General features: G+C 42.7%; 4 protein-coding genes across 4 annotated transcripts; 1 reads left to right on the top strand and 3 right to left on the bottom strand.

Moving 5' to 3' along the window:
* Positions 1 to 1770: 1770 nt before the first annotated feature.
* Positions 1771 to 2953, bottom strand: LOC117834219 (NAC domain-containing protein 18). The gene has a single exon (XM_034713845.2). It carries the CDS (start codon positions 2722 to 2724, stop codon positions 2074 to 2076), a length of 651 nt encoding a protein of 216 aa, XP_034569736.1. The 5' UTR covers positions 2725 to 2953; the 3' UTR covers positions 1771 to 2073.
* A 174-nt stretch (positions 2954 to 3127) lies between these two features.
* On the top strand, positions 3128 to 9804 carry LOC117866550 (DExH-box ATP-dependent RNA helicase DExH10). The gene is made up of 17 exons (XM_034750791.2): positions 3128 to 3284; positions 3375 to 4411; positions 4809 to 5123; positions 5323 to 5427; positions 5542 to 5610; positions 6262 to 6429; positions 6511 to 6582; positions 6675 to 6791; positions 7009 to 7230; positions 7339 to 7497; positions 7988 to 8077; positions 8165 to 8260; positions 8347 to 8500; positions 8584 to 8732; positions 8901 to 8996; positions 9203 to 9295; positions 9489 to 9804. The coding sequence occupies exons 2-17, from the start codon at positions 3401 to 3403 to the stop codon at positions 9597 to 9599; spliced, it is 3027 nt and encodes a 1008-aa protein (XP_034606682.1). The 5' UTR covers positions 3128 to 3284; positions 3375 to 3400; the 3' UTR covers positions 9600 to 9804.
* Positions 9805 to 10106: 302 nt separating this feature from the next.
* Positions 10107 to 15676, bottom strand: LOC117866551 (cleavage stimulating factor 64). Its single transcript, XM_034750792.2, has 10 exons — positions 15441 to 15676; positions 15074 to 15152; positions 13968 to 14142; positions 12926 to 12959; positions 12585 to 12823; positions 12406 to 12483; positions 11795 to 11830; positions 11275 to 11700; positions 10839 to 11084; positions 10107 to 10643 (listed from the first exon to the last, which is right to left on the bottom strand). The coding sequence occupies exons 1-10, from the start codon at positions 15481 to 15483 to the stop codon at positions 10512 to 10514; spliced, it is 1488 nt and encodes a 495-aa protein (XP_034606683.1). The 5' UTR covers positions 15484 to 15676; the 3' UTR covers positions 10107 to 10511.
* Positions 15677 to 16939: 1263 nt separating this feature from the next.
* LOC117833349 (probable catabolite repression protein creC) lies at positions 16940 to 24901 on the bottom strand. Its single transcript, XM_034712807.2, has 11 exons — positions 24403 to 24901; positions 23627 to 23938; positions 23430 to 23538; positions 23216 to 23339; positions 21394 to 21481; positions 21229 to 21312; positions 20596 to 20692; positions 20407 to 20494; positions 18434 to 18539; positions 18255 to 18347; positions 16940 to 17807 (listed from the first exon to the last, which is right to left on the bottom strand). Exons 1-11 carry the CDS (start codon positions 24559 to 24561, stop codon positions 17370 to 17372), a joined length of 1698 nt encoding a protein of 565 aa, XP_034568698.1. The 5' UTR covers positions 24562 to 24901; the 3' UTR covers positions 16940 to 17369.
* Positions 24902 to 25267: the final 366 nt, after the last annotated feature.

The following is a 25267-nucleotide window of genomic DNA, read 5'->3' as shown; positions in this document are numbered from 1 at the left end:
TTGAGTTGAACTTTATATTTGCTCTTTTCAGCATACATAATTGGTGCTTATCTAATAGAATCTTTTGATGCATATTCACGATACTGTTGCAATGGCCAGAGTTCTTGAGGCAGCTTTTGAGTAAGATTTGGCATGAGTCTAGGTAACCATTTTTATTATTACAGAACAATCAGAGATGTGTTTGAAGCAAGTGAAATATGGCAGATGCCTCTCTACTTTTTTTTTCTTGGAGGTGAATTTTAAAATAGTCCTTCGGTTGACTAAGTTGCAAAATTCACTTCTGTGCCTAAAAAAAAGCAATTGTGTTAGCAACTTCTCCTTTTACAGTAAGTCGTTTTTTCTTTACAATCTTTCATCAGGAGGCTGTAATGTTGCAAAAATGAGAAACTTAATGAAAGGCTGTAGCCAAGAAGTAAAATGAATTATCTTTTTCTGTTGCAGAAATGAGAAACTTAATGATTTAGGTTGCTGCCTCAATCATTATTTTCTAATTAATGTGTCTCTGCACTTCCATTGTAGAAGTGCATTTTGACAGCTTATGTACTTATATAGCTATCAGTTTTTTCCTTTTATACGTAAACTTTACCCTTAATCATCTAAATATGCTGATTTACAAGGTTCATCCCTGTAAAACTACAAGACTTGATTAAATTAAAGAAATCATTAGATTGATATTACCATTTGGTGGCTAGTTTTTTTATCGCGATGTTCAGAAGGACAATGCATTTTGTTGCTTTCAGCAAATTTGGTGATATCTTGGTGAAAACGACACTGAGTCCCTAAAAATATGTAAAGTTCATCAAAGAACTTCAGATGGCTTTTCTTCAATTTGACCAGATAACCACATTATGAAAAATATAAAACCTAAGATTTCTAATTCTCAAGTTACAATCTACAATAAGTGCTTCCAAAATCATTGGAGTTAGGTTACACATACTATTACTCATGTTTCCATAATCATCATGTTGCAGACACCTTTGATGACTAGAACTTGCATGTGTAATCCTGTGCTTTCATAATAATCAGTTTCTTCAGGACATGTATAACTTTGTTATTTTACTGTAGGGAGCAATTCAAGTGCCAAATGCAGGACACAAACGAAAGGTTCTAGATTAAACTAATCAGGCATCTTTCACCGTATTAGTGGTAAGTATGGGAAATCAATTGAATTTTGGCATATAGGAAGAGACTAAAGATATGTCAAGTCATGTATTTATTGATATGGATTCATTCAATAAAATTGGAGATCTTTTATAAGGTAAACAGAGTGACAAACACAACAGAAATGGATGTGTGAGGAACGCACATCTTACTATGCATAAATACTTTTTTCTGAGTTGTCATCAGTTCTGTGCTATTTCAGAAATTTATTTTCACACTCAGAAATGTGTTCATGCATCTGGATGCTCAGATGGAAACTTAAGTTTTCAATTGGACCTTTGTATCTCTATCACTGCCTCACTGGCTCATTTTGTTGCCCCAAATTTTGCTGTGTAAGTTCACAATTATCTATCATTGCTCATTTTGTCCAAGTGACAGTCCAAATTGTATATAATGGTAATGGTGGTACTGGAGCATAGATAAACTTTGGCAGTAAGTAGCAGCACATGGGGAAAAAGTTTCTTTTCTTGAGAGGTAAATTAGACATAGCTTTTAAAATTCATATTTTAAAAGAACTCCTTCAGTTACTTGCGCAAACAACCAAAATCACAAAATTCATTCAAAGCAATCTCAGTGACAACTAATTCACACAAACGGAAGAATCCAACACAACCAAATCACATGATTCATTCAACAAATCTCAGTTTGCTGCCAAACATGTCCTGAAAGCCCATGAGGCCTACTGCACACTATTCTAGAAAGCAATGCATGGTCTGCTTTTCAACATTCATTGCTGCCATCTTGGATTGAGGAAAGAGTAGAAGTGAGCCGGCTCTTCTGGTAAGCTGACGTGATCCCTGGCGACGAGCGAAGCAGAGTAACCGGCCGCCTCTTCCATGAAACCGCCGTTGTTGTCGCATTGGTGGAGAACTTCAGCCTGTGCGCCGCTGCTTGTTCCCTCGCCGTTGTCCGTCAGGACGAGATTTCCGGTGATGGGGCGTCGCCGGGGTAGTTGCTCGGGCCTGGCTGCTCTGGACCCGGGATAGGCTGTTGATCGGCGGCGGCGGCGTGCTGCTGCTTCTTGGCCCTGGTGGCGAGCTGCTGCTTCTTCTTGGCCTTGGCGGTGATCCTGATGCGCAAGAGCACGGGGCCGGGGAGCAGCTTGGGATGGAGGAGTTGGTACTCGTGCATCACCCACCCGCTGGAGTTCGGATCGCCGTCGTGGTAGTAAGCCAGGTTGCGGCGCCTGTACCTGAGCTGCAGCTGGGCGCCGCCGCCTCTGCGGACGACGACGAGGTCCGCCTCCTTGGCGTCATGCCCGCGCCACAGGCCGCCGGCGCCGCCTTCGGGCCCGGGGCGGACGACGCGGCACGCGCGGACGCCGTTAACGGCCCGATCGCTGGGGGGCCCGAAGAAGAAGGCATGGTCGCTGCCGGCGTGGCCGTGGCGGCGCAGGAGCTCCCAAGGCGGGCAGCTGCAGGGGTCGTCGTCGATGACGGCGTGCGCGTAGGGGTTGGGGAACCCGATGGCGCGCGGGAGCAGGTAGTGCGCCACGATGTCCTCGTCGGTGGGGTCGAACTTGTACGCCGGCGGGAAGTCGAAACCGAACCGCGACGCCTCCATTGCTCGCGCTCCTTCCCTTTCTTGGTTTCTTGCCCGAATCGAACCCTCTCCAATCCGGATCACCCTTTCTTGGTTTCTTGGTGGGATTTTGATCACCCTCTCGTTCTTGGTTTCCCTTGGTGGGATTGAATCACGCTCGCTCCCTTTCTTGGGTTCTTGGTCGGGTCGTGCCGGAATGGAAGCGCCGCCGCCGCACCTTGCCGTCCTGGTATATGTAGGACGAGCTCGGATTTGCAGTCGGCTGGCGGAGGAATTTTTTCCCCAATTTTCTGTGCTGACCAAGTAACAGGGCCGAATTCTGATAGCGGGCCGTGACGGATGGAGAATGTCCGGCCCAAGCCATCTACCGACTACCTCCCGCGTCAATATTCGTGCGGCGGAGATCAACGACAAGGATCGACTCCGTCCTGTGCCGCCCGCGCCGCCGTTCGCGGTGAAGTTTGCCGAAGAGGCACCGTAGTGCTAGGTCACACCTCCCCTTCGCCGCCGCCGCCGCTCCTCCCGCCGGAAAACCACCGCCGTCGGACGCGCGGCGCCGCCTCTCTTCGAGGTATCACTCGGTAAGGAACCCTACTCTTGAGCTTGCTTGTATTGGATGGATTGCTCCAATTGCGTGGCAGCATTCTCTGACGCGGTGTTGGGTTTGGTAGGTTGGGTTTGCGGCGAGCGGGGGGCGATGGGGGAAGAGGCAGAGAACACCAGCAAGCGCAAGGCGCCTGACTCGAGCGGGGTGGAGGATCCGAGCCCGCCGGCGCCGGCGTCGACGGCGCAATCGCAGGCGGAGGCGGACCCGGCGGCCAAGCGCCGGAACACCTCCCGGTCGTGCATCCACGAGGTCGCTGTCCCGAAGAGCTACGAGGCGGCCAAGGACGAGGCGGTGCACGGGACGCTGGCGAACCCGGAGTTCAACGGGGAGATGGCCAAGCAGTACCCGTTCAAGCTAGACCCCTTCCAGAGCGTCTCCATCGCGTGCCTGGAGAGGAACGAGTCGGTGCTCGTCTCCGCGCACACCTCCGCAGGGAAGACCGTCGTCGCCGAGTACGCCATCGCCATGGCGTTCCGGGACAAGCAGAGGGTCATCTACACCTCCCCGCTCAAGGCCCTGAGCAACCAGAAGTACAGGGAGCTCAGCCAGGAGTTCACAGATGTCGGGCTGATGACAGGCGATGTCACGCTCCAGCCGAATGCCACGTGCCTGGTCATGACTACCGAGATCCTCAGGGCCATGCTCTACAGGGGCTCTGAGGTGATCAAGGAGGTTGCTTGGGTTATATTCGATGAGATTCATTACATGAAGGATCGCGAGAGAGGAGTCGTGTGGGAGGAGAGTATAATTTTCCTGCCCCCTGCCATCAAGATGGTCTTTCTGTCCGCTACCATGTCGAACGCGACCGAGTTTGCGGAGTGGATATGCAGTCTGCACAAGCAGCCCTGTCACGTTGTGTATACGGACTTCAGGCCGACACCGTTGCAGCACTATGTGTTTCCAATTGGTGGTTCTGGTCTCTACCTTGTAGTAGATGAAAGCGGGCAGTTCAGAGAGGATAACTTTGGGAAGCTACAGGACTCATTTAGTAAGCAAAATAATCAATTAGATGGAAGGAGAGGTGGTGGACCTAAAGCGAGTGGTCGAATTGCAAAAGGTGGAAGCGCCTCTGGGAATTCTGACATATACAGAATTGTCAAGGTAGGCAGCCATTGGCATTCTTTAGTGCAATTTATACTCTATTCTTTGGCTTGATGCACTTTCTGAAAAGAATAGTTTGAACATGCCTGAATAATTTTTATCTAAAATACACTGTGTTAAAGGAGTAGACTAAAGTTGACATCTTATTGGTAGATATTTATTGCTTGGTTGTTGATATGTTATTTGAATCCTGATGATCAAATACCTGCTTAATTTAAGTCCTAATCTTTTCAATTCCTAATCTTAAGATGATTACCTGATCTAGAATCTATTATGTTAAAGGGCTAGGTCTGATTCACATTTCACTTGTAGAAGTTAACTGTTTAATTGTTGATATCTTATTTGAAACTTAACCATTCATATCCTTGCTTAATATTGAATGACTGTTAATCTTCAGATGATCATGGAGCGGAAGTTTCAACCAGTCATAATTTTCAGCTTTAGTAGAAGAGAATGTGAGCACCATGCCATGTCTATGTCAAAACTTGACTTCAACACTGAAGATGAAAAGGAATGCATCGAGCAAGTTTTCCATAATGCTATTGGTTGTTTAGTCGAAGAAGATAGAAGTTTACCTGCTATAGAGTTGATGTTGCCGCTTCTTAAACGAGGCATTGCAGTACACCATTCTGGACTACTTCCCATAATCAAAGAGCTGGTGGAATTGCTCTTTCAAGAAGGCCTTGTGAAAGCTCTCTTTGCTACTGAGACAGTATGATCTCTATCCTGATTATTCCAATTAAGCTTGTTTTTATCTCTTCACATGTAGTATAATCTAGAGTTCCATTTGTCAAATGGAAAGCTTCAGACAGGGAAAAGTGAAAGAAATATTGGTTTACGCTTCATGTATATAGTGCATCTTTTGCACCATTTGATCAATAACAGTCTTGATTTTTTTCTTTCTGCCTCAGTTTGCCATGGGTCTTAATATGCCTGCAAAAACGGTTGTTTTCACATCTGTCAAAAAATGGGATGGTGATACTAACCGCTATATTGGTTCTGGAGAATATATACAGGTAAATATTTTTATATATGAAACACAAGTTAGGCATACATTCATACATGTAATGTTTACAGGGTGGACATGTTGAAAGCCTTCTTATATTAATTCACATGTACTGTATTCTTAGATGAGTGGAAGAGCTGGCCGGCGTGGCAAGGATGAACGTGGCATTTGTGTTATAATGATAGATGAGAAGGTAAACTCCCATGGTTCTATGTTGTAATTATCTTTGCTTCCCGAGTACAATGCATAGGTGTTCATGGCAGGGTAGTTAGTTTGTCTTTGTTGGCTTGACAAATTTGGGGCTTCTTTGGGAAAGAATACAACAATTTATTCCAGTGTTTCCTGACCTGCAGTTATCCTTTTGTGTTCGGTTGACAAAATCTGATTTGAGAATTGATAACTGCTTTCTATTTTAATTTAATGCTGTTGCTATTTCAATTGCATTTAGAATTCTGACTGACCTTGATGTTTATTGGGTTCAATCTTTCTTTTCTTTTCTTTTTACCGATTTCAATGTTGGTTTGTATGCAAATGAATACATGTATGACTTAAGACAACACAATCCGTGGCATGCTTTGAGACTGCATTGAACTTTCACATTGAAAAACAGTTGTGCTGTTCTGGGTAGTCATGCTTATAGATTTATTGTGTTGAAACTTTTGGTTTTGTTCCAAAGTTATGCTTGAATTTTGCTTGCCGTATGAAGAACAATTTAGCTTTTATGGTTCCGTATGTGAATTATTTCAGTTGATTGCATTGTTACTATCTTAGAGTACTAGAACCTTTTGTTCTCACTTATTTCTTTTAGCTTGACTTTCGTCCATAACGTGAGTCCACTTTGCAGATGGAAATGAGTGTTATCAAGGACATGGTGTTAGGCAAACCGGCACCTCTTGTCAGTACTTTCCGGCTGAGCTATTACAGTATTCTGAACTTAATGAGCCGTGTGGAGGGCCAATTTACTGCAGAACATGTGATTAGGCATTCATTCCATCAGTTTCAGTATGAGAAGGTTTGTTTCAGGATCTTTTATAGATGCTTTGTACTGTCATATAATAGCCAGTGTAAAATATAAGCTACCTTTGCTTTTCAGGCATTGCCAGAAATAGTTCAGAAGATCACTCGGTTGGAGGATGAAGCAACCTTGCTTGACTCCTCAGGAGAGGTATGCTATTTTCACTGTAGTATTCATTCTTGTTCTCCTGTGGCTTTGTTATCGTTGTCATTGTTGATTGACTTACACATTTCCCTGAACAGATTGATCTTGCTGAATATCACAAATTGGGGCTTGATATATCTGAACTTGAGAAGAAAATAATGTCTGAGATGATTAGACCAGAGAGGGCTTTGTTATATTTGGTTCCTGGAAGGCTGGTAGGCAACTCAACCCTTCACAAGTTATGTTCCTGTTTGTGGACGAGTTGGTTATGTTCACCACCATTTTACTTGGCCGATGAGAAACTGCAGGAATACTTTCTGTGCTTCTGCTGACTCTTTTATTCCTATGATGAACTGTTTTATTATTAGTTCTGTTGTAGACTTTACGGAATTTGTACAGTTCCTTTGCGCTCAGTATTTTGCATTGTGGCAGGTTAAAGTGAGGGATGGTTCAACCGACTGGGGATGGGGTGTGGTTGTAAATGTAGTGAAGAAACCTCCAGCATCTGGGACTCTTCCCCCTGCATTAAGTGCATCACGCAGCAATAGCTATATAGTGGATACCTTGCTTCACTGCTCTTCTAGTTCCAATGAGAATGGATCACGTTCAAAGCCATGCCCGCCTCGCCCAGGGGAGAAGGGTGAAATGCATGTGGTGAGTTGAATGGCTCAATGACAAAGGGTTTTACTATGGCATACTATGATTAGATGATCATCTAAGGGAGCTAAATTATTAGTTCTGATTAACCTGAGGTACTTTCAGGTACCTGTACCATTGCCTTTAATATCTGGTCTAAGCAGTGTTAGAATCAACATTCCTCCGGATCTACGACCACCTGAAGCAAGGCAAAATATACTTTTTGCAGTGCAAGAACTAGGAAAGCGCTACCCCCAAGGCCTTCCGAAGCTACATCCAATAAATGTATGATAGTTTTTCCTTCTTGCATGAATTTGCTTGCCATATTTCTTTTTCACATAAAGTCCCATTTTTGTCTTGGCTTAAGTTCCAGAAAAAGTTACAAACTGAAATACATCTAATCTGTACACCAGCACTCTTCATCTTATTATGTACAAGTGAACTGTGTTATTGCTCCTTCTCTCTCATAGTGTAGCTGATTCTTATATGCCTTGTGTGATCAACACTTCCAAATATAGGAATAGGGATTTTCTTTATCACGTTCCTTCAATGAATTGTCCACACATAATATAATGTCACTGAAAAGTGTTGACTGATTTTAGCCTTACATATTCACAGACTTCTAATGTTCTCGTGCTCTACCCTCTCTTGGCAGTTCTGCCACTTGACTTGGTCGTGGTCCAGTTTGTCTGAGCATCTTAACATAAATGCTCTGGCATTCTGTAGAACAAATTCCTAAAATTGTGTACTTTTTATTTTCTAATACCACAAACAGGACATGGGTATTCAAGAACCTGAGCTAGTAGACTTGGTTCATAAACTTGAGGAACTTGAACAGAAACAATGTTCTCACCGACTTCATAAGGTATATAATGCTCTCACTTTTGATTTAAGAAATATCTGGAATCATTTTCAATTTTTGACTGAGTTTGTGCTGTTCTTTGTGTCGCAGTCTGGTCAAAGTGAGCAGGAACTATCATGGTACCAAAGAAAAGCAGATTTGAATAGTGAAATTCAGCAATTGAAGTCAAAGATGCGGGATTCACAGGTTGGTTTAGTCAATTTACCTTGGTCCATTTCGACTCTCTAAAAGCTAAATGAGTTCTTTACCTTCTCCTAATCTCCTCCATTCAGCTACAAAAATTCAGAGATGAACTTAGGAACCGGTCACGCGTTCTGAAGATGCTTGGTCATATTGATGCTGATGGTGTTCTCCAGCTAAAGGGACGTGCTGCCTGTTTAATAGACACAGGGGATGAGCTGCTTATCACTGAACTTATGTTCAATGGTATCAATTCTATATGATTATCTGCGTAATTGTTCTCTGTAACTTTAGTTGCAGTGTTGCTTTAATATGTTCTCTCTGTCAAGGTACATTTAATGATCTCGATCATCATCAAGTTGCTTCCCTTGCTAGCTGCTTTGTACCTTGCGATAAATCAAGTGAGCAAATACGCCTAAGAAATGAACTTTCTGGGCCGATGATGCAACTTCAGGAGGCTGCGAGAAAAATAGCTGAGGTGCATACTTGTCTCATTTCAATTTGATATTTCCCTGAACTTGATTGAGATGTCAACTCATTCTTGTTTATGGTCCCACAAGAGCAAAGTGTATAGTTATTATCTCATTTATATTTTGTTATGTCACTGTACTCAATTGAGATATCTGAATTATCGTTGTTGTTTTAGGTACAACGAGAATGCAAATTAGAAGTAAATGTGGAGGAATATGTTGAATCAACCTGCAGACCCTACCTGATGGATGTCATATACTGCTGGTCGAGGGTCAGTGCGACTGAGACCCTATACAACTAGTGCTAGATTTTTCCCCCCTTTTTTATTTCTGTTTTTTTTGCCGTAGAGGTTTTAATATCCAGTTTGGTTGTTTTGTTCTTACCATGTCTAATTCGTATAAGATACAATTAACTCTATTGGAACAGCTGCTTTGATTTCATTAATTTTATCTTATTGTCTGTATTTTTTCCGTACAGGGAGCCACCTTTGCAGAGGTGATGGAAATGACCGACATTTTTGAAGGAAGTGTCATAAGGCTTGCCAGAAGGCTGGATGAATTTCTGAATCAGGTAGGCCATCATCTGTATTCTTTTCCACACTTTCCAGTCATTGTATGGATGCATTCATTTGATTAAAGACATAAATCTCAACGTGCATGCCAATCATAATGTGGCATGGCTGCTTGGGAAAATGCCCCACTTTATTTCTAGTCTCTGCTTTTGTCCCATATCTGAACCTACTAACTCTTGCCTTTGTTCTCAGTTGAGAGCCGCGGCTGAAGCCGTTGGGGAGGTTAACCTTGAGGAGAAGTTTAAGAAGGCGAGCGAGAGCTTGCGTCGGGGCATCATGTTTTCCAACTCATTGTATCTGTAATGAGCAGCACTTGTACCAGATTCTAGCAAAACAAAATGCTAGTGCGATTTTTGACCAAGGCCAAGGATATTATCCCTTGTCTGTAGTAGAGTAGGACGTAGCCTCCACAACCTAGTAGCCCCCTAGGGTAAATGGGCCCTTGTTAATTGTTATCATGTATACATCAGGTCAAGATAGGAGCAATGTCATCAGCTAAGTTTTTTTTTGGATGATTGCTACCATGGAAACTTATGTTAATTTTGTTCTTTTTTTTAAACGGTGCCCTCAACCAATTAAAGAATGACGGCAGGGGTGTGGTTGAACGAATTAACGTTATGAACATTTCACAACCCGTAGTTAGTTATCGTAGTCACAAAGATTTAACCTATGAAAAAAGATTCTCTAAACTCTAATTTGCTTGTGTAGTTATGCCAGCTCCCATATCATAACGTATGGCGACAAGCCGCTGTCTTATATGAGAAACCTATGAAAAAAAGATTCTCTAAACCTATTCATGAGAGCACACAATTTGAGAGAGAGGTCACAAGCATACAATAACACAAGGTCCACTATCTGATGCGACAAAATTGAAAGGACAAAAAAATGTCTTATGCTACAACACATTTGAGAAAAGCTAAAAAAGCACCTCCCTTATCTGGATACAGATTATTCTTTTTCCTATAATGATACAGCAGTGATGGATAATGTGTATTCCTTTTTTCACACTATCTTCTCCAATCACATTTTCTTTATCCTGATCTGAAGAAAGAATGCCAGATGCATAGCTATGAGCAAAACTGGTGGCGTCGAGAAGCTGACAGGTCACGGGCGTAGCGGCTCGGCAAATTAATCGAGGTCACTTCGAGTTTCCACTTGTTGCCATGTTATGCTGTGCTGGTAGCTTAACAGGTTGCTACTCCGGTTCAGTTGGTACTATTTACCAGCTGAAAGCATCTTCTGGAGTTCAAGCACCTGCTGCTGCTGCTCCGGTGGCAACGAACTCAGCTGCTCCGGTGTCAGCTGCAACACTTGTTGTAGAAGAGCTGACTCCACATCAGGCGTGAGCTGCACAAGAGCCACAAGCATATTTCAGTGCAAGAAAATCATGATAGTTCTTACATGACTCTATTCAACTCCACAGAAATGAGCAAACGTTTAGTCCGGTCAAAAATCAGCTACCAATCTCCCATATTGGAAAGTTAAACCTAAACAGGTAGAAACATAACAAATCCTGAGGAAATGGTTATAAATGGTTTGTACCTGCGCTTCGTTCCCTGGTTGCTGAAAGCTAACAGCACCAGCACTATAGCTCCCTGATGGTCCACTAGGGCCCACTGCTTGAGGTGGAGCTGTATAAGCAGGATGATGGCTGATGTTTACCATTCCAGGCACTGAGGTTCCATCCTCCAATTTTCTCAACTTTGAAGGATGGGCAAACTCTGCCAGGTGACTTGCTGGATCAGCCGCCCTTATTTCATTCGGTAGTGTCTCTGGTGCAGCAGCTACCTGCAGGACATTGTTGAGTTAGCCTATGTGACTAATAAGATGAACTGGATCAATTTAGTTCATCTGTGAGCATTAGTGCATTCCCTACACATAGCAAGATGGCACATTATGAACACTGATCCGGTACAAAAAGATCAGAACAGCACTAGTGAACTAATAAGCTCCTTTTAGTACAAGTGAAGAAAGATACCTGAGGGTGGGTCAAAGGCACCTGTTGTACACTTGTGGGCATAACAGGTGGCCTAGAGTGCTGTGGCATAAATGGGGGCTGAACTTGTGACATTAAGCCTACTGAGGCCACAAGGGATTGAGTAGGAACACTGGAGGAACCCCCAAGGGGCTGAGATAGCATTGGAGGATGTGTGACCAATCCAGACTGATGTCCATGTGGAAAAATTTTGACTGGAGGCTGAGATGCATGTTGATACTGAGGAAAATTATGTAATGTGGCAGTTTGTTCCTGCAGGACAGTTGGGTTTGGTGGTATGTTAGCTGGCAAACTCAACGGTCTTGAGACAGCCGGAATCATAGCATCTGGCTGTAGAAATGGCTCATTGAGGTGAGATGAAGATTGTGCCAAGGAACTCGAGGGCTGTTGGTTCTTTGCCATCTGCATCTACAATTTGTGCAAAGCATGGATCAATTAAGTCAAACAAAAAAATAAATAAAAACAATGGGTGCCTTTAGTTTAGAGAGAGATAAGAGCAAACCATCTGTGGCGTCACCAGACCAAGCATTATTTGTGCCTGCATTACAACAAAGTGAAAAATTAAGTCTAATTTTCCAATATTTTATACTTAATTTCTTATGATACAGAAAGGCATAATGATATTCTTTTTCCAAATAAGAAACATGCTTATTTCGTTACATACATAAAATAAAATAAAGAAATATAGGGATATGATTCTCATCTTTTTCAGCAGTGGAGCCACAAGAAAACATGCCAATTTTCTTATATCAGACATACACATTAGCAAACCTTTCAATGTTCAATTAGATCATGGAATATGTTTTTTTTTGTTCCACCAAGGATCACAAGAATACCATGGATGTTCTATGTACCAGAATCACGTTATACAAAGCAAATTGGTAAACATGAACAAGAAAAAGTTCCAAGCATATTAGTAGCACGGAATCGCATGGGTTTATTAACTAAGTGGAAGTGAATATATTCTGTAAACAGATGAAAATGTCATTCCAAAAAAACCATAGACTTTAACAATCTGTGTAAGACTCTAATAAAGCTTGGATTAAGTCCAAAATGACAGTAAGAAAGAATACATAAATGACTGTAGCACAATCACTATTAGCAAAAGCTAACCTGAAATAGGGCCTTTGGCAGCTGTGGAACTCCTTGTAGTAAATTTCTGGAAAGTTCCTTATTTTGAGTAGTTAAGGCCTGTGATTAAACAAAAAGGACATTAGGAATCTACAATCAGCACTGGGTCCTTATTTTGTAAACATCAAGGAATTGAAGTGCATGGAAGATTACAAGTTAACCTTCAATTCAGCCATGATTTCATGCAATTGATGCCTTGACATTCTGGCCAAATAATGAGTAAGAGGGTCGTTTCCAAGTCCATACTGGACAGGTAAACCATTTTGAACAATTGCAGTTTGAGCTCCACCAAGGACGCCAGCCATCACAGATGCAGCGTGTATTGCTGGTGGGAGACCAACAGGCTGATTGAGACTTGTATCTCCAACAACAGAAGTCCCACCTGACTGTTTCTGACTATCTGTGCCATTCCATCAAGAATCGAAGTTAGCATCCATGAACACATTATAAATTTTAAAGCAACATATATAAACTGAATTATGAATAGAAAAATGGGACCAACCAGCACCAGATGCCATCCCTGGTCCTCCACGACCCTGCAATGCATAAATGTATCCGACATAAGTCAAAAGTTGCTCTCAATGAAGCTAAATCAACTTCAGTTGGTTAAGATGTTCCATATTTGCCATTCAGATAATGGACATAGACCAACTCCACCTCAATAAAGCTACTTAATTTCCAGAATTCAAAGTTGATAAATCGAGACAGTGAAATAATTCTTCTGTGTACAGTAACATCATGCAAGATTATTTCACAAGTCTCAAAGATAACTTTAACATGAAAAGATGTGTCCTTATGTAAATCACTGCATCTATATGAGAACTTGTGCGTTTTCACAGTATTCTCGTGACAAAATGATATTTGGCAACATAAACCGGCACATGTATCAGCACCAGACACTGTCATTGGTAGAGAAATATACAAAACCTGTTGATAGAAGCTATAGTGAGGGTAACTATTAAGGTATTAGGAAGGCTGAATAAAACAGCAAGTCCTTATGCACATACATAAAGGTTGATTGGATATATTTTTTCCAGCTATCAATTTACCAACAGTGGCAACCCTCTCGCTTGAGCATATCCAAAGACCAATTATACATGTTCCATAAGACTACAAGCCTTCTTTTGCTTTTTCAAAAAAGTAAACCTCACATTCAGCAGTAAGCACACTTCTGAAGAAGCTCTTTATCATAAGCCAAACCACTTTGTCAGACTATAACCCAACTTCTTTGGCACGCTGGACTGGGTAAAAATCAAGATAACAGATGCATTTTTGAACGGCACAAACATGGGCACCACACCAGAACGATGATTCAATAAAGGAATGGGACGCTTATAGCAGGCGTGTGTATGTACAGTCAGGCAGCTGTACATACACAAACATGCTATATAAACACGAGAAAGTGAAACAGGAGACACAGAGTGGTTGGAGAAACCGCAGCTATTATCATTCATAGGAATGAAGACTATACAACTTCTCATATTAACAGAGAACTCCATAGGTGGTAGGAAGCGTTCTACAGTGAAAAATTGAGGATCTTCGACCTTTTCTCTATTTCTGTCAGTATTCCTCCCATTTTCAGCAAAATCAACACGTAACTGACGACCATTAATCTCATAACCCTGGAGGTTCCGGCGTGCACTTAGAGCAGTCTCCTCATCCTTGTACTCGCAAAAGCCATAACCCTTAGGCTTCCCAGTTTCTTTGTCAATAACCAATCTACAAGGAATTTGGGGTGGTCAGTATGAAAAAAAAGATATAGCTCAACAGCATCATATCAGATTCACATGTAAAAAAAACTTCACAGTCATAATAAATAAGTTACTCATTCTACCTCTGACCAAACAACAACCAGTATCAGTAAATATTCACTTACAAAGAAATCTGATCAAGAGGAGGCAACATGTATATACCACAAACATATCAGATACTAGGATAGGATGATACCGTTTTAGGATTTCTAAGATTTATGATCAAGCATTAACCTACAGGCACATGATATCAGGCATGCAGCAGCAGGAGGAAACGGAACATGCAGCAGCAGGAGGAACTTGATACTTTCTATGTTGATAAATTAGTTTCTCTATCAAAATGTTCCATATTGCTAGGATTCCTAAAGTTAAATTCAGTCATAAGGCGGCCACCTTTATGAGGCAGAGATGTAATATTTGAAAGCAAGGCAGTACATTCTTTTCTAGCCTTCCCCTGTCTGCCAAGCACTAAGCCCTTTACATAGAGTTTTTTCTATCATATTCGCTAAAATGATACATTTTTTTCACTTACAGATTATGGAGCTAGTGCCGGTATGTGGATATACTCCCTCCGTTACAAATTGTAGGTCGTTTTAGCTTTTTTAGGTTCATAGATATTATTATGCATATAGATACAGTGTATGTCTAGGTGCATAATAATATCTACGAACCTAGAAACGTCAAAACGACCTACAATTTGGAACGGAGGGAGTATTCATTACTTGAAAATAACAAAATAAGGTCAAACAGGCATTTTGACAGTACCACATGGATTTGAACAATCTGAGAGGCATCTATATTATTAACAAAAACAAGTAAATGCATAAGCCTCTGTGAACTTAACCAGCTATCCTGCATCAGCTTATTGGATGTTTGTGTGGCTGAAACATGGACTGCACCTGAAGGAGACGACCGGGCCGACCTCCTCGCAAATCTGCACGAGCTGCTCCTCCGTCGCATCGTACGGTATGTTACCAACTGCAATCAGATTCGAAAGGACGAGCACACACTCAATCAGCGAGCTTCAAATCCCTCGACGCACCAACTCCACATCCAGCAACAAACAAAATTGACAGCATAAGAAACATTCTCTGGCCCAATTGGAGCGCGAGAGCGATAAACCCTAGCCAGGGGTGAAACTGGGACGGAGCAAAATTGAGCCACCCAACCGAATCGAAGGCTCCGAGTTCCCGAATCACACCGGGGCACCGGGCAGGCAAGGTCCTGACTGAATTGAGCGGGGAGGCGGGGAGAGGGGGGGCGTACCGAAGACGCAGCGGTTCTGGGCGCCCGGCGGCGCGGCGGCCATGCTCAGCGGAGGTCGCCGGCGGCGGCGGCGGCGGCGGGGCGGCGCAGCGTCCGCCGCTGGCGGCGCCGGCGCGGGGCGCGGGCCAGGTAGGTAGCGGGGCCCGGCGCGGCGGGGTGGCCCTTGCTAGCTAGATGCCAGTGGTGGTGGTGGATATTGATGCCGGCTGCGGCGTGGTGTCCGTTTATTATAGGCGAGGGGAGGGAGGGAGGGAGGCGGAGACGGAGACCGGGAAGGGGAGAGAGCTCTCGAGTCTGACCCGGGCTCGGTTTCCTTCTTCAGAGTTCAGATCGGGAACTGGCAGGCGTGGTAGGCGTAGTTTCTCTGGGTTTTTCAAAAAAAAAAATTGCCTCCGTTCCCAACTGAATTTTATCGTTTACTGCGCTGATTTTGCTTTGATTGCAACGGATTCTCGACGTGTTTCAGACATTCTGTGTTTTTCATGCCATTCGTGTTCGTGCTACGGTATTCGTTTCATGTCGTTCACGTTTCTCAGGATGGGGAGCCGTGTGTGGTGTGCGACTGGGAAGCAGGTTGTTGCGGTGATTTTGCTTTTGATTGGGGAGGATTTTCAGCTGCTGTGTGTTGTGTTTGGCAGGTTTAAATACGAGGATTCGCTTCGATTGGTTAGGATCCTGAGCGTAATTCTTCGCTTCCCGCAGCTTTGCTTGTGGTCAGCTACCTGTACGTTGCTAGTTTGACGAATTTTAGGAGGAGCGACAAGCCATTAAGGGGGTGTTTGGAAACACCCCTAAACTTTAGGACACGTCACATCGGATGTTTGGATACTAATTAGAAGTATCAAATATAATATAATTACAAAACTAATTGCACAGATGGAGTCTAATTCGCGAGACGAATCTATTAAGTCTAATTAGTCCATGATTTGATAATGTGGTGCTACAGTAACCAGTTGTTAATGATGGATTAATTAGGCTTAATAGATTCATCTTGCGAATTAGTATATGGGTTCTGCAGTTAGTTTTATAATTATCTCATGTTTAGTCATTCTAATTAGCGTCCGAACATCCGATGTGACACTCCTAAAGTTTAGTACCTCATATCCAAACACCCCCTAACTCCGTGTACAGCGATGGAGTCTGAAAAGCAAAACATATAAAAATTCTAAGCATGTTTGGAACGCAGCAACGTTGTAAAATTAATAACATGATTTGATTCTCACAAGAATATTCAAACGGCATTCCAACGCTTTAAAAACATGCCTTCCGCATTAGTTCCACGTTTCCTGTGAAATACTGTCACTCTGAATCCAGTATCACCCGTGCAGAGTCAGGAAAAAAAATAAAAGAACTTGTGAAATACTGAAGAAATTGAAGAAATAAGAAGACACCCGGGTTTTCCCATAATCAAATGAACCACTCTCTCTCAAAAAAAAAGCACTGCAGCGGTGACAGACTGCTGCGTAAACTAAGCGCTTACAACAGCAGCTTACGATGTCTACAATTGAAACATACGTTTGATTCCAGGGAGGAAAAAATACCATTACGCCAATGGAATCCATTGGCCACCCCAATGATCTGCAGCCTCTTAATGAGTATCAGGACTACACAAAAAAAATTGGTACACACTCTAGTCTACTGAAATGTTACAAAAGAACAATCAAATGATATCAAATAAGTAAGCTTGTAATATTCACCTTACGGCAGTATCTGTATATGTACAGGAGCAAGTTTGGTTATTTTCTTTCGCCAACACAGGTGGCAACAATGACACTTCTGTAACCCAGTCGACGACGCAGGAAAAAAAAAGGCGTGGCCCTTTGCTGGCAGCCTCCCCAAAGCTACTCCCGCTCCATGAATCCTCACGTTAGTGACAAAAGATGAATAGCCACGGCCAGGCGAGCATGACAAAAATGCTTGCTAAGCCTGTCACGTGAAAAGAACAGATGACGGTTGCTTGAAGCTGGAGCTGGTAGCACCTGCTTTGTTCGATGATGTTAACATCTTATCCTTCGCAGTGGTGTTGCCTACGACCTGCTCAGAAGAATCAGGCTGCTGGTTGGTTTCACTATGGCTGGGTCTGGCCCAGATTTTGATTAGCCCCTCACGGCATATGGTGAGGATTGATTCGCTGGTGAATTCCAGTCCAGAGAGGGGGTCTACATGTACTCGGTGCGCCACTAGGGGTGAGAGCTTTGGTACATCTCGCATCCGTGGAGAAGGTTGAAGAACACCTGTTGGAGGGCATGCATTGTCCCAGTGTGCAGAAGGGCTTCCACTGCTAAAAGTCGGTGAGCCAGCAGAAGGGTGACGTAGAGGGACAGCAATCTCATCCAATGCAAGATCCCAGAGAAGCAGTTGTGTGTCCTAAATGTATGGAGGGTGAAAAGGTATTACCAGTATGAATTCTGTCGGACAAGCTAAGGTAAAGCATAGTATGGCACATCTGATGTTCATGAAACAATTACAAACAAAAAAATCAAGTTATACCACAAACTACTAAACCAAGAAAAAAGTTTGACACCCAAGTTTATCAACTAGGTAGCAAATGACCAAAAGGATAGCAGCCTAGCAGGAGCATGCGATCTTAGCAAAGTGTAACACAAATGCTAAGAGCCAATGACTAGCAAGAAACCAAAAATTATAGATACTGGTAGCATTTTAGGTTCTTCTCCGTAATCACTAATCCAAAGCTCAGAAAGAAAAATGACAGGCAATATGAATACTTGTCACACAATTCAGTGATACTAAAGTATAAAACACAAGAACAACTCCGGATTAAAAAACAAATATATTATATGAACTTCTAGGTACCTGTCCAACTGACCCAAAGCGATACATGACATTTTCTTCCGTTTCATCTGAATTTGGTGGGGACCAATACGGATCAAAAGCAACTGTGCTAACCTGTAGAACAGCAAAGTAATTTGATTTGAAATGCAAGTTTCAAATAGTTTCGATGTGATATTAAACAAAGACGATTGTAAATATACCCATGAATTATGCCCTTCGCCCCATGCAACAATCTTTCTATCATCCATGCTCCATACTTGCACAAGATCATCTTCACCACCTGATAACAAATATTTGCCATCCGCACTGTAACAGGGCAGCATAATAAAACTAGTTAGTCCCATCCAGATTCCAATTCAGGGAAGAAGTGTATGCAAGAATAACAAGAAATCAATTAAAATGATTGTATGCATAAATTAGTCCGTTCACTAGAAAGCTAAGATGTTAGGAGAAGTTTGAGGGTGTAACTCGCTGAACAAATAGGCATGCTGTAGTACAATATGCAGCAAATGTTGAGAACTGAGCGAGCAGTAACTAGGTTGTTTAATGCCTCCAGTTGGGATGGCAGCCACAGGGGCTCGAACTACGGCTCACCAACATGAGGGTACCTCCCTGAGAAACTGGTTTCAGCGACTTTCCTTGCCAGCCAGGGTTTGGTACTCAGTGCTGAAAGCTCCCACGTAAGGTGATGGGATATGGGAAGGGAATTCCTAGGCAGCCTTACCTTTGCTTATTTTGCAAGGAGGCGATTCGGAATCTGGTACTCCTCAACCTTGGTCAAGAAAAAAAAAAGCAATAAATGTCGCCAAGCAGGACAGACCCTGCTGCATTAGGAACATTCCATGTTCCACATGACCTTTGTTATGACTACATTAAATAATAAATATTACACAGAACAGGATAATTTTGCCTTGATCCTGGAAATAGAAAAATGACCCAGCGGAGCCTAGAGTTTGTTATGATATTTCAATTAATAAAGTGAATAAAGGGAGTTGAGAGGGGGATGTGAAAAGTTGAAAAAGGGTACGGCAGCCACCCCATTCGGCCTAATTGAAACTAGGCCTCCACCCACCCTTCTCTACCCAGTACAACTATACTTTTGCTCCCCCTTGATTCCACCGTACCCCAACAGCTTCCCATCCCACCTGCTAACACCTTGTCACAAATCCGACTCAGCCCCACCCCAAAGCATCCAATCCCAATGGCGTGAAGACTGAACTAAGTACTGTCTCCCACCCTAGCTAATCTCAGGGTGATTTCAGGAAAATAATGGCTGGCTGGGTAGTGCCTAGGCCTCAGTACTGACTAGGTGGCACCTAGTCCACCTTTTAACACTGAGCTAAGAAAGTTATTTGTTAAAATGCGTTATAGCATTCTGAAGCCATGGCTGTTGTCAGCTGAGATAGCATCTATCGTCCTGTGGCATTGTAGCAGCTGCTACAACTCTACATTAAAATAGCCTATAGGAGTAGACATTGAATCCATATCAGTCAGCACGCTTCAAATTTATACATTGAATTAGATGTGCCTTCATCCTTTCATATTCCTTCATCTTCCTCTTATAATTACTCTGCTATCTACCTGTTGCCATCTTGCCATTTCTACATTTCCCCCAAGATTTCCATATTTTTCTACAAAGGTGCTCGTAATCATGAATTCTTGGCAAGCAAAAAACAGAAAACTTGCATCTGACATAATCGTAGGGATTCTATCTTGTAATATTGACTTCCTTCTAAGATTTTGTAAATCTGCAAGTTAGGAAGGGTAAAAGCCAAGAAGGTTCACCAACTACATTTCTCCTAGCCTGCTATACACTATTCCATCCTAAAACGACATACCATTATGCTCGCATAATTTTATATATTAAAATTGGCGAAGAATAATAATTTTGAGTTTTGACAAACAACTCAGAATTAAGTTTCACAAGGTGAAAAGAATTATTTATCAAAATACTGGAATAGGTTTGTGAAAGTGATTCACAAATTAATCATCAGGACTACAAGAGTCAAACACATAATCAATCTCAAAATTAAGCAATAGCATAATTGAGGCAATGCAGCATCAACAGAAATACAAGGTCCAGCTTCCATATCTGTCAGACTTGGATATGGTCAACACATTCCAGTTATGGAAATAGGTATGATAGCAGCAAACGGTGCCATTGGCAGCTTACCTCCAAGAGCAACACAACAGAGCACCATAGTAACTTTTCCCACCAAATATTAGTTGTTCTTTTGCAAAATCAAATACTCTTAAATAACCTGCATATGATCAGACTATTTTAGTTATATAGAACTTCTCCAACAGCTAAACCTTTTCTGTATGAAACTGTTGATTCTCATTCTTGGACAGAGAAAATTACCATCTCGCCCGACAGTTGCCAAGTAAGCACCATCCGGTGAAAAGGAAATGGCATTGATTGCACCTTGACAAATATGCCATCTTGCAATTGGATTGCCCTGCAGTGTTATTTGAAACCCCAGAATCAATCATAGCAGTCGCAACATTAGGACTCAGTATTTCAAGAATTTCCGATTAACTTAAGGAGAGTCAGTATTTATGCAATTATTTCATAATGTCCACAATGAGAACCATTTTCCAAATTTATAGCACTATTTCCAGTATGACCTGCTGGAGTGGTAATACTATTTGGCAGTTGGCATTAACTGATATCATAGAAGTAAAAGCCACTGACAGATGAAGGCCAGGCCAAATATAAACTAAGTTTCTGCTATATTGTTAACTACCGAGAAGCAAGAATGAAGCACAAACCAGTGCATGCAAGTTGTTCAGTTGTGCCAGCTACTTTAGATATATTGGTACATTTCAGCTACAAAGAAAAGGCAGTAGAGGGTTTCAGGAAGTCCAGGAATTTTCCATGACAAAATTTCAGAACAAAAACATTTTACGAATACCCCATATTTTTAAAATATGCAGCACACGTAGCCATGTCGATGCAATTTTTCAGTAAAAGATATCACGTGGCTTGAGATACCTTACTCGACTTTGCATGTGAAATCAGCAGCTGACTTTGATCCTTCACAGTTGGAAACGTCCAATCAGTATTTCCATCCTTGGACTGAATGTAGAAAAGGAAATTTATCAGTTCAAAGTAAACCTAATGAAGTTCAATAAAATTCCATGAGCATTGAGAACAAACCTTATCGTATACATACAAATTTCCATCAGCGTGGCTAACAACAAAAATGCCTTCACGCTCTGGAACCCATGCAACACAAGTGCACCGGCTGCAATAGATTGGAGTCCAAAGATCAATATATAATTATAATCAATGTGCAAAGAAAAGCATCCACAGGAATAGTATCTTCTGTTTACTGCACGACTGTAGTAACCTTTGAGCTAAGAAAATCAGTTCAATTAAACTCTCCCGAAAAATGAAGAAGAGGTAAATAATTAAAAAAAACATAAAGCATCCCAGACAACAGCAGGCCCAGCACATAACTTAATCATCATCGTCTTTTAGTAGTTCAGTCGCCACAAATATATCAAATTTAGCAACACCATATACACGCATGCTAACCAAAGTGCTTTACTTGGATCTTGACATTGACAAGGAAGGTATAACATCTTTTACGGGCAATCCAGGGAACTGCATCAATACCACTTACTAACCATAATGTGGTAACAATTGCAGGACTGAGGGCTCCTGACAACTGTTGGGAACACCAATCTCCCATTGTACCAAAAAGGGCATTCTAGATTGTTTCAAAAAGCAGCAGCAGAAGCCCCAATTTACAACTGTATCATTAAAACATCCCAAAACATTGTCGCAAAAAGGAAGTAGCCTAGCTGCCTAGGTGGCACCTTGGCAGTTGGCACTCAGCACCACCCCTTCCCCTGAGCCAGTTTAACGATGATCAGGTGCTAAGTGGACGGACACCTAGCGGATTTTCAAGCATTGCATAAATCAATGGGAGGAGCAAGACCCCAAGTCGCAGAATTCCCATGTAAATTTAAAGCAGGTAGCATGGAAAAAAAATCATGCATTATGATTTTTATTTACAGAGATGATGAAAGTCAAATATTTGCAGGTGTTGATTATTGTTTCATCATAATGAGCTTAGCTACATAGTTATGTATCTTCATTATCCACCGATACTATTTGGCATTTGCAGTACCTCACAACCAAAGTCCAAAAATGACAACAGACAAAAAAAGGTTGTTTGAAACCACACATCAAAGACATTCCCAAAAAACTATAATGGCATGAAACCAAGAAAAAACCAACAAATGTGTGTGGTTTTCACACACTGACACAAGGAAAATCACAATCAGTATGTTTAGACTGCTGACACATTGTACCTTATACATGCATGCTCCTTGTTCCACTTTAAGGTGGTCATGTTCGAACTTCTAAAGACAACGAACGTCTATAAATTTTGTAGCTTCTTGGAACTAGCTTTCTCACAGGAAAAATTCAAATTTTCAAAAATTTATAGTAATATGTTGATAACATGCTAGGACAAGTACAAGACAACCAGACGGCTTCCTTAAGAGTACTTGACTGTCACTTCTTTCCAAAACGCCTTTCTGAATTATGCTGTATATATTTCTACCTTCTAGGCAGTGATTGTCAAGGCTCAAATTTTCATCATGTTCCCAAATACCATGAACTTGCCGCTCACAGCTAGCCTGTTATGGTTGCCCTCACTCATGCATGCACTTGTGAGTTATAAGTTGAGAACAAAGCCATTGGTATCTGCCATGCATATGGGTCATCATTATTTTTTACAGTATCACAGCAAATTGTACCGGGCTGCATTGCATTTCAATCATACCTACATGGTATATTATATTCATGCTACCCAGCTAAGTTCTACCAACTTGTATAGCTGACAGGACCCACTACCATATCAAGAAATAAATACTTAAGCAATATGAAATTATTTTAAATTTGCCAAGCTCATTAGTGAAAAATTGTCAATTCCATTTTTCAAGTAAACAATCAAGTGAAAACATGCCTGCTGGCAGCGCCACCTTGACTTGGATCTTTGTCTTTGTCTTTGTCTTTATTAATAAAATGCTGATATGAAACAGGCTTCTTTCCAGGATCTTGCAACTGCTGCCTCAATGACATTGAATAAACTGGACAATGAACAAAAGGACCTTATACACGATTCACTCTTAACATATACTAAGCATAAAGCATTCCAAATTAGGAAGCATTCAACATACCATCTCCTGAGAACACCCCAACAAGCAGATCGTGCCCATCCTTGGCTTCTGGGTCAAATGCATGGCAAAGCGGGTTCGAACTACTGAAGTGGATGGACTTTATTGGATCCTGATGCAATTAGCATATGATCAGAGAACCACAGGATAGCAAAGTTACAAGCAACTTAGCATGCATTCAGCAAGAGAAAAGGAAATACTTTGTCATGTGAATTGAGATCACTGATGAAGAGCGTATCAGCAGTGTTGAATATGATGTAGGTTCCCTTGCCATCATAATTCGCCATGCCTTGTGATCCACTCGCGCTCGTCGACGCACCAATACCACCACCAATGCGGCTGCTTCCTGAGACAGCCTTGCTGGTACCATTGCTCCCAAAGCTAAGCGCGCGGCTCCCATTCCCAGTGCCGAGCAGCCTTGCAGCTGCCGACCGCATCCCACTACCAGCGCTTGGAGTTGAAGGCGTGGACCCCTGACCGGCCGGCTTCTCCTTCAAATATGCCACCGTCATCTGGCACCATCACAACCATGGTCAGTCTTAATATCGCATAAAGGAACACAACACAACTGGAAATACACGATACTCCGCAAAGCAGTTAAGCAAATATTTCACCAATCATCTATGATATTGGAATCTTAGAACTAGCAAACAGAAACCCATATATCATCTATGCTGAAGGTTTCTAGCAAATGTTTGGACAATCTAATCTAAACAGGAAGCACCACAAACAAGACATATACAGAGGCTGACAAACTGCTGCATCCGATCACTTCCGAGTACCCTCCGCATGGCCAATCGAAATCCCAGCACATCTACAACGACCCATCCGAATCCCACTTCTGATCAGGCCAAGTCAACACCCACCCCAGCCCAACCCCGCCTCCCAATTCCACATCTAACCGCATCGAGATCCCCAGACGGGCGCATCGAACCTCCCCCGCTACCCTACCCGGAACCTCAGCGCGCCCTCATACCTGGGAGACGGTTTTGCCGCTGTGGTTGTAGTGCACGACGGCGGGGGAGTGCGTCTTCTCGTACTGCAGCTTGTGTCGGCCCTCGGGGGTTTTGAAGTAGGTCTTGAGCCCGCCTGCCCCCGCGCCGCCGCCGCCCCCGCCCGACCCCGCGGACGCCATGGCTCCGCTGCCCCCCCCTAGCGATCGCCCGCCTCCTCCGGCACCCGCAATGCCCACCGCCCCCGCGCGCGCGAGCGCAGACAGACGAGGCCGCACGCGCGGTCACCGCCGCATACCCCCGCCGCCGGTGGAGCGAGGGGGTAGGGTTTTGGAGGGGATGGCCACGGATTCGGGGGAGGATCCGAGCGAGAGGTGGGTTTGATTTGATTTGGGATGGACGAGACGGCGGATGCGGGAGAGAGGAGAGAACAGGGGCGACGAGGAGGAGCAAGGGAGAGAGAGAGAAAAAAAATTGGGAAATTGTTTCTGCTGGAGTATGTATTGAAGTGGGCGGTGGGGAAAGGGGTAAGAAAATCCTTTCGGCGCAGGACAGGACAGTGCATTGACGAAAGAAAGAGAAAAACCGTGCGTATGGTTGACTTTTTGCATGATCTTATGGAACGAGACGGGATCTTGTATTTCGATCGATTATTTTGATAGCGATATAATAAGAATACTGATATGGCACTAGCATTACTAAATAGGTTTGAAAATGTTTCTTTTGAATAGAATAGCGATATGAAATAGAATATATAGCATTGCTAAATAGGCTTATATTTGCTATAATTTTTAGAATTCACGTCTTGTTGAAGCTGAAATTTTCTCGACCCAGCGCTGTCCTCACGTGGAATTCATTGGGGTGCAAAAAAGGAAAACGAGAGAATAC

This window comes from Setaria viridis, chromosome 8 (genome assembly GCF_005286985.2).
Source record: "Setaria viridis chromosome 8, Setaria_viridis_v4.0, whole genome shotgun sequence".
NCBI lineage: Eukaryota > Viridiplantae > Streptophyta > Magnoliopsida > Poales > Poaceae > Setaria > Setaria viridis.
Note: the sequence above shows the minus strand (reverse complement) of the source record. Positions and strands in the feature narration are given on the sequence as shown.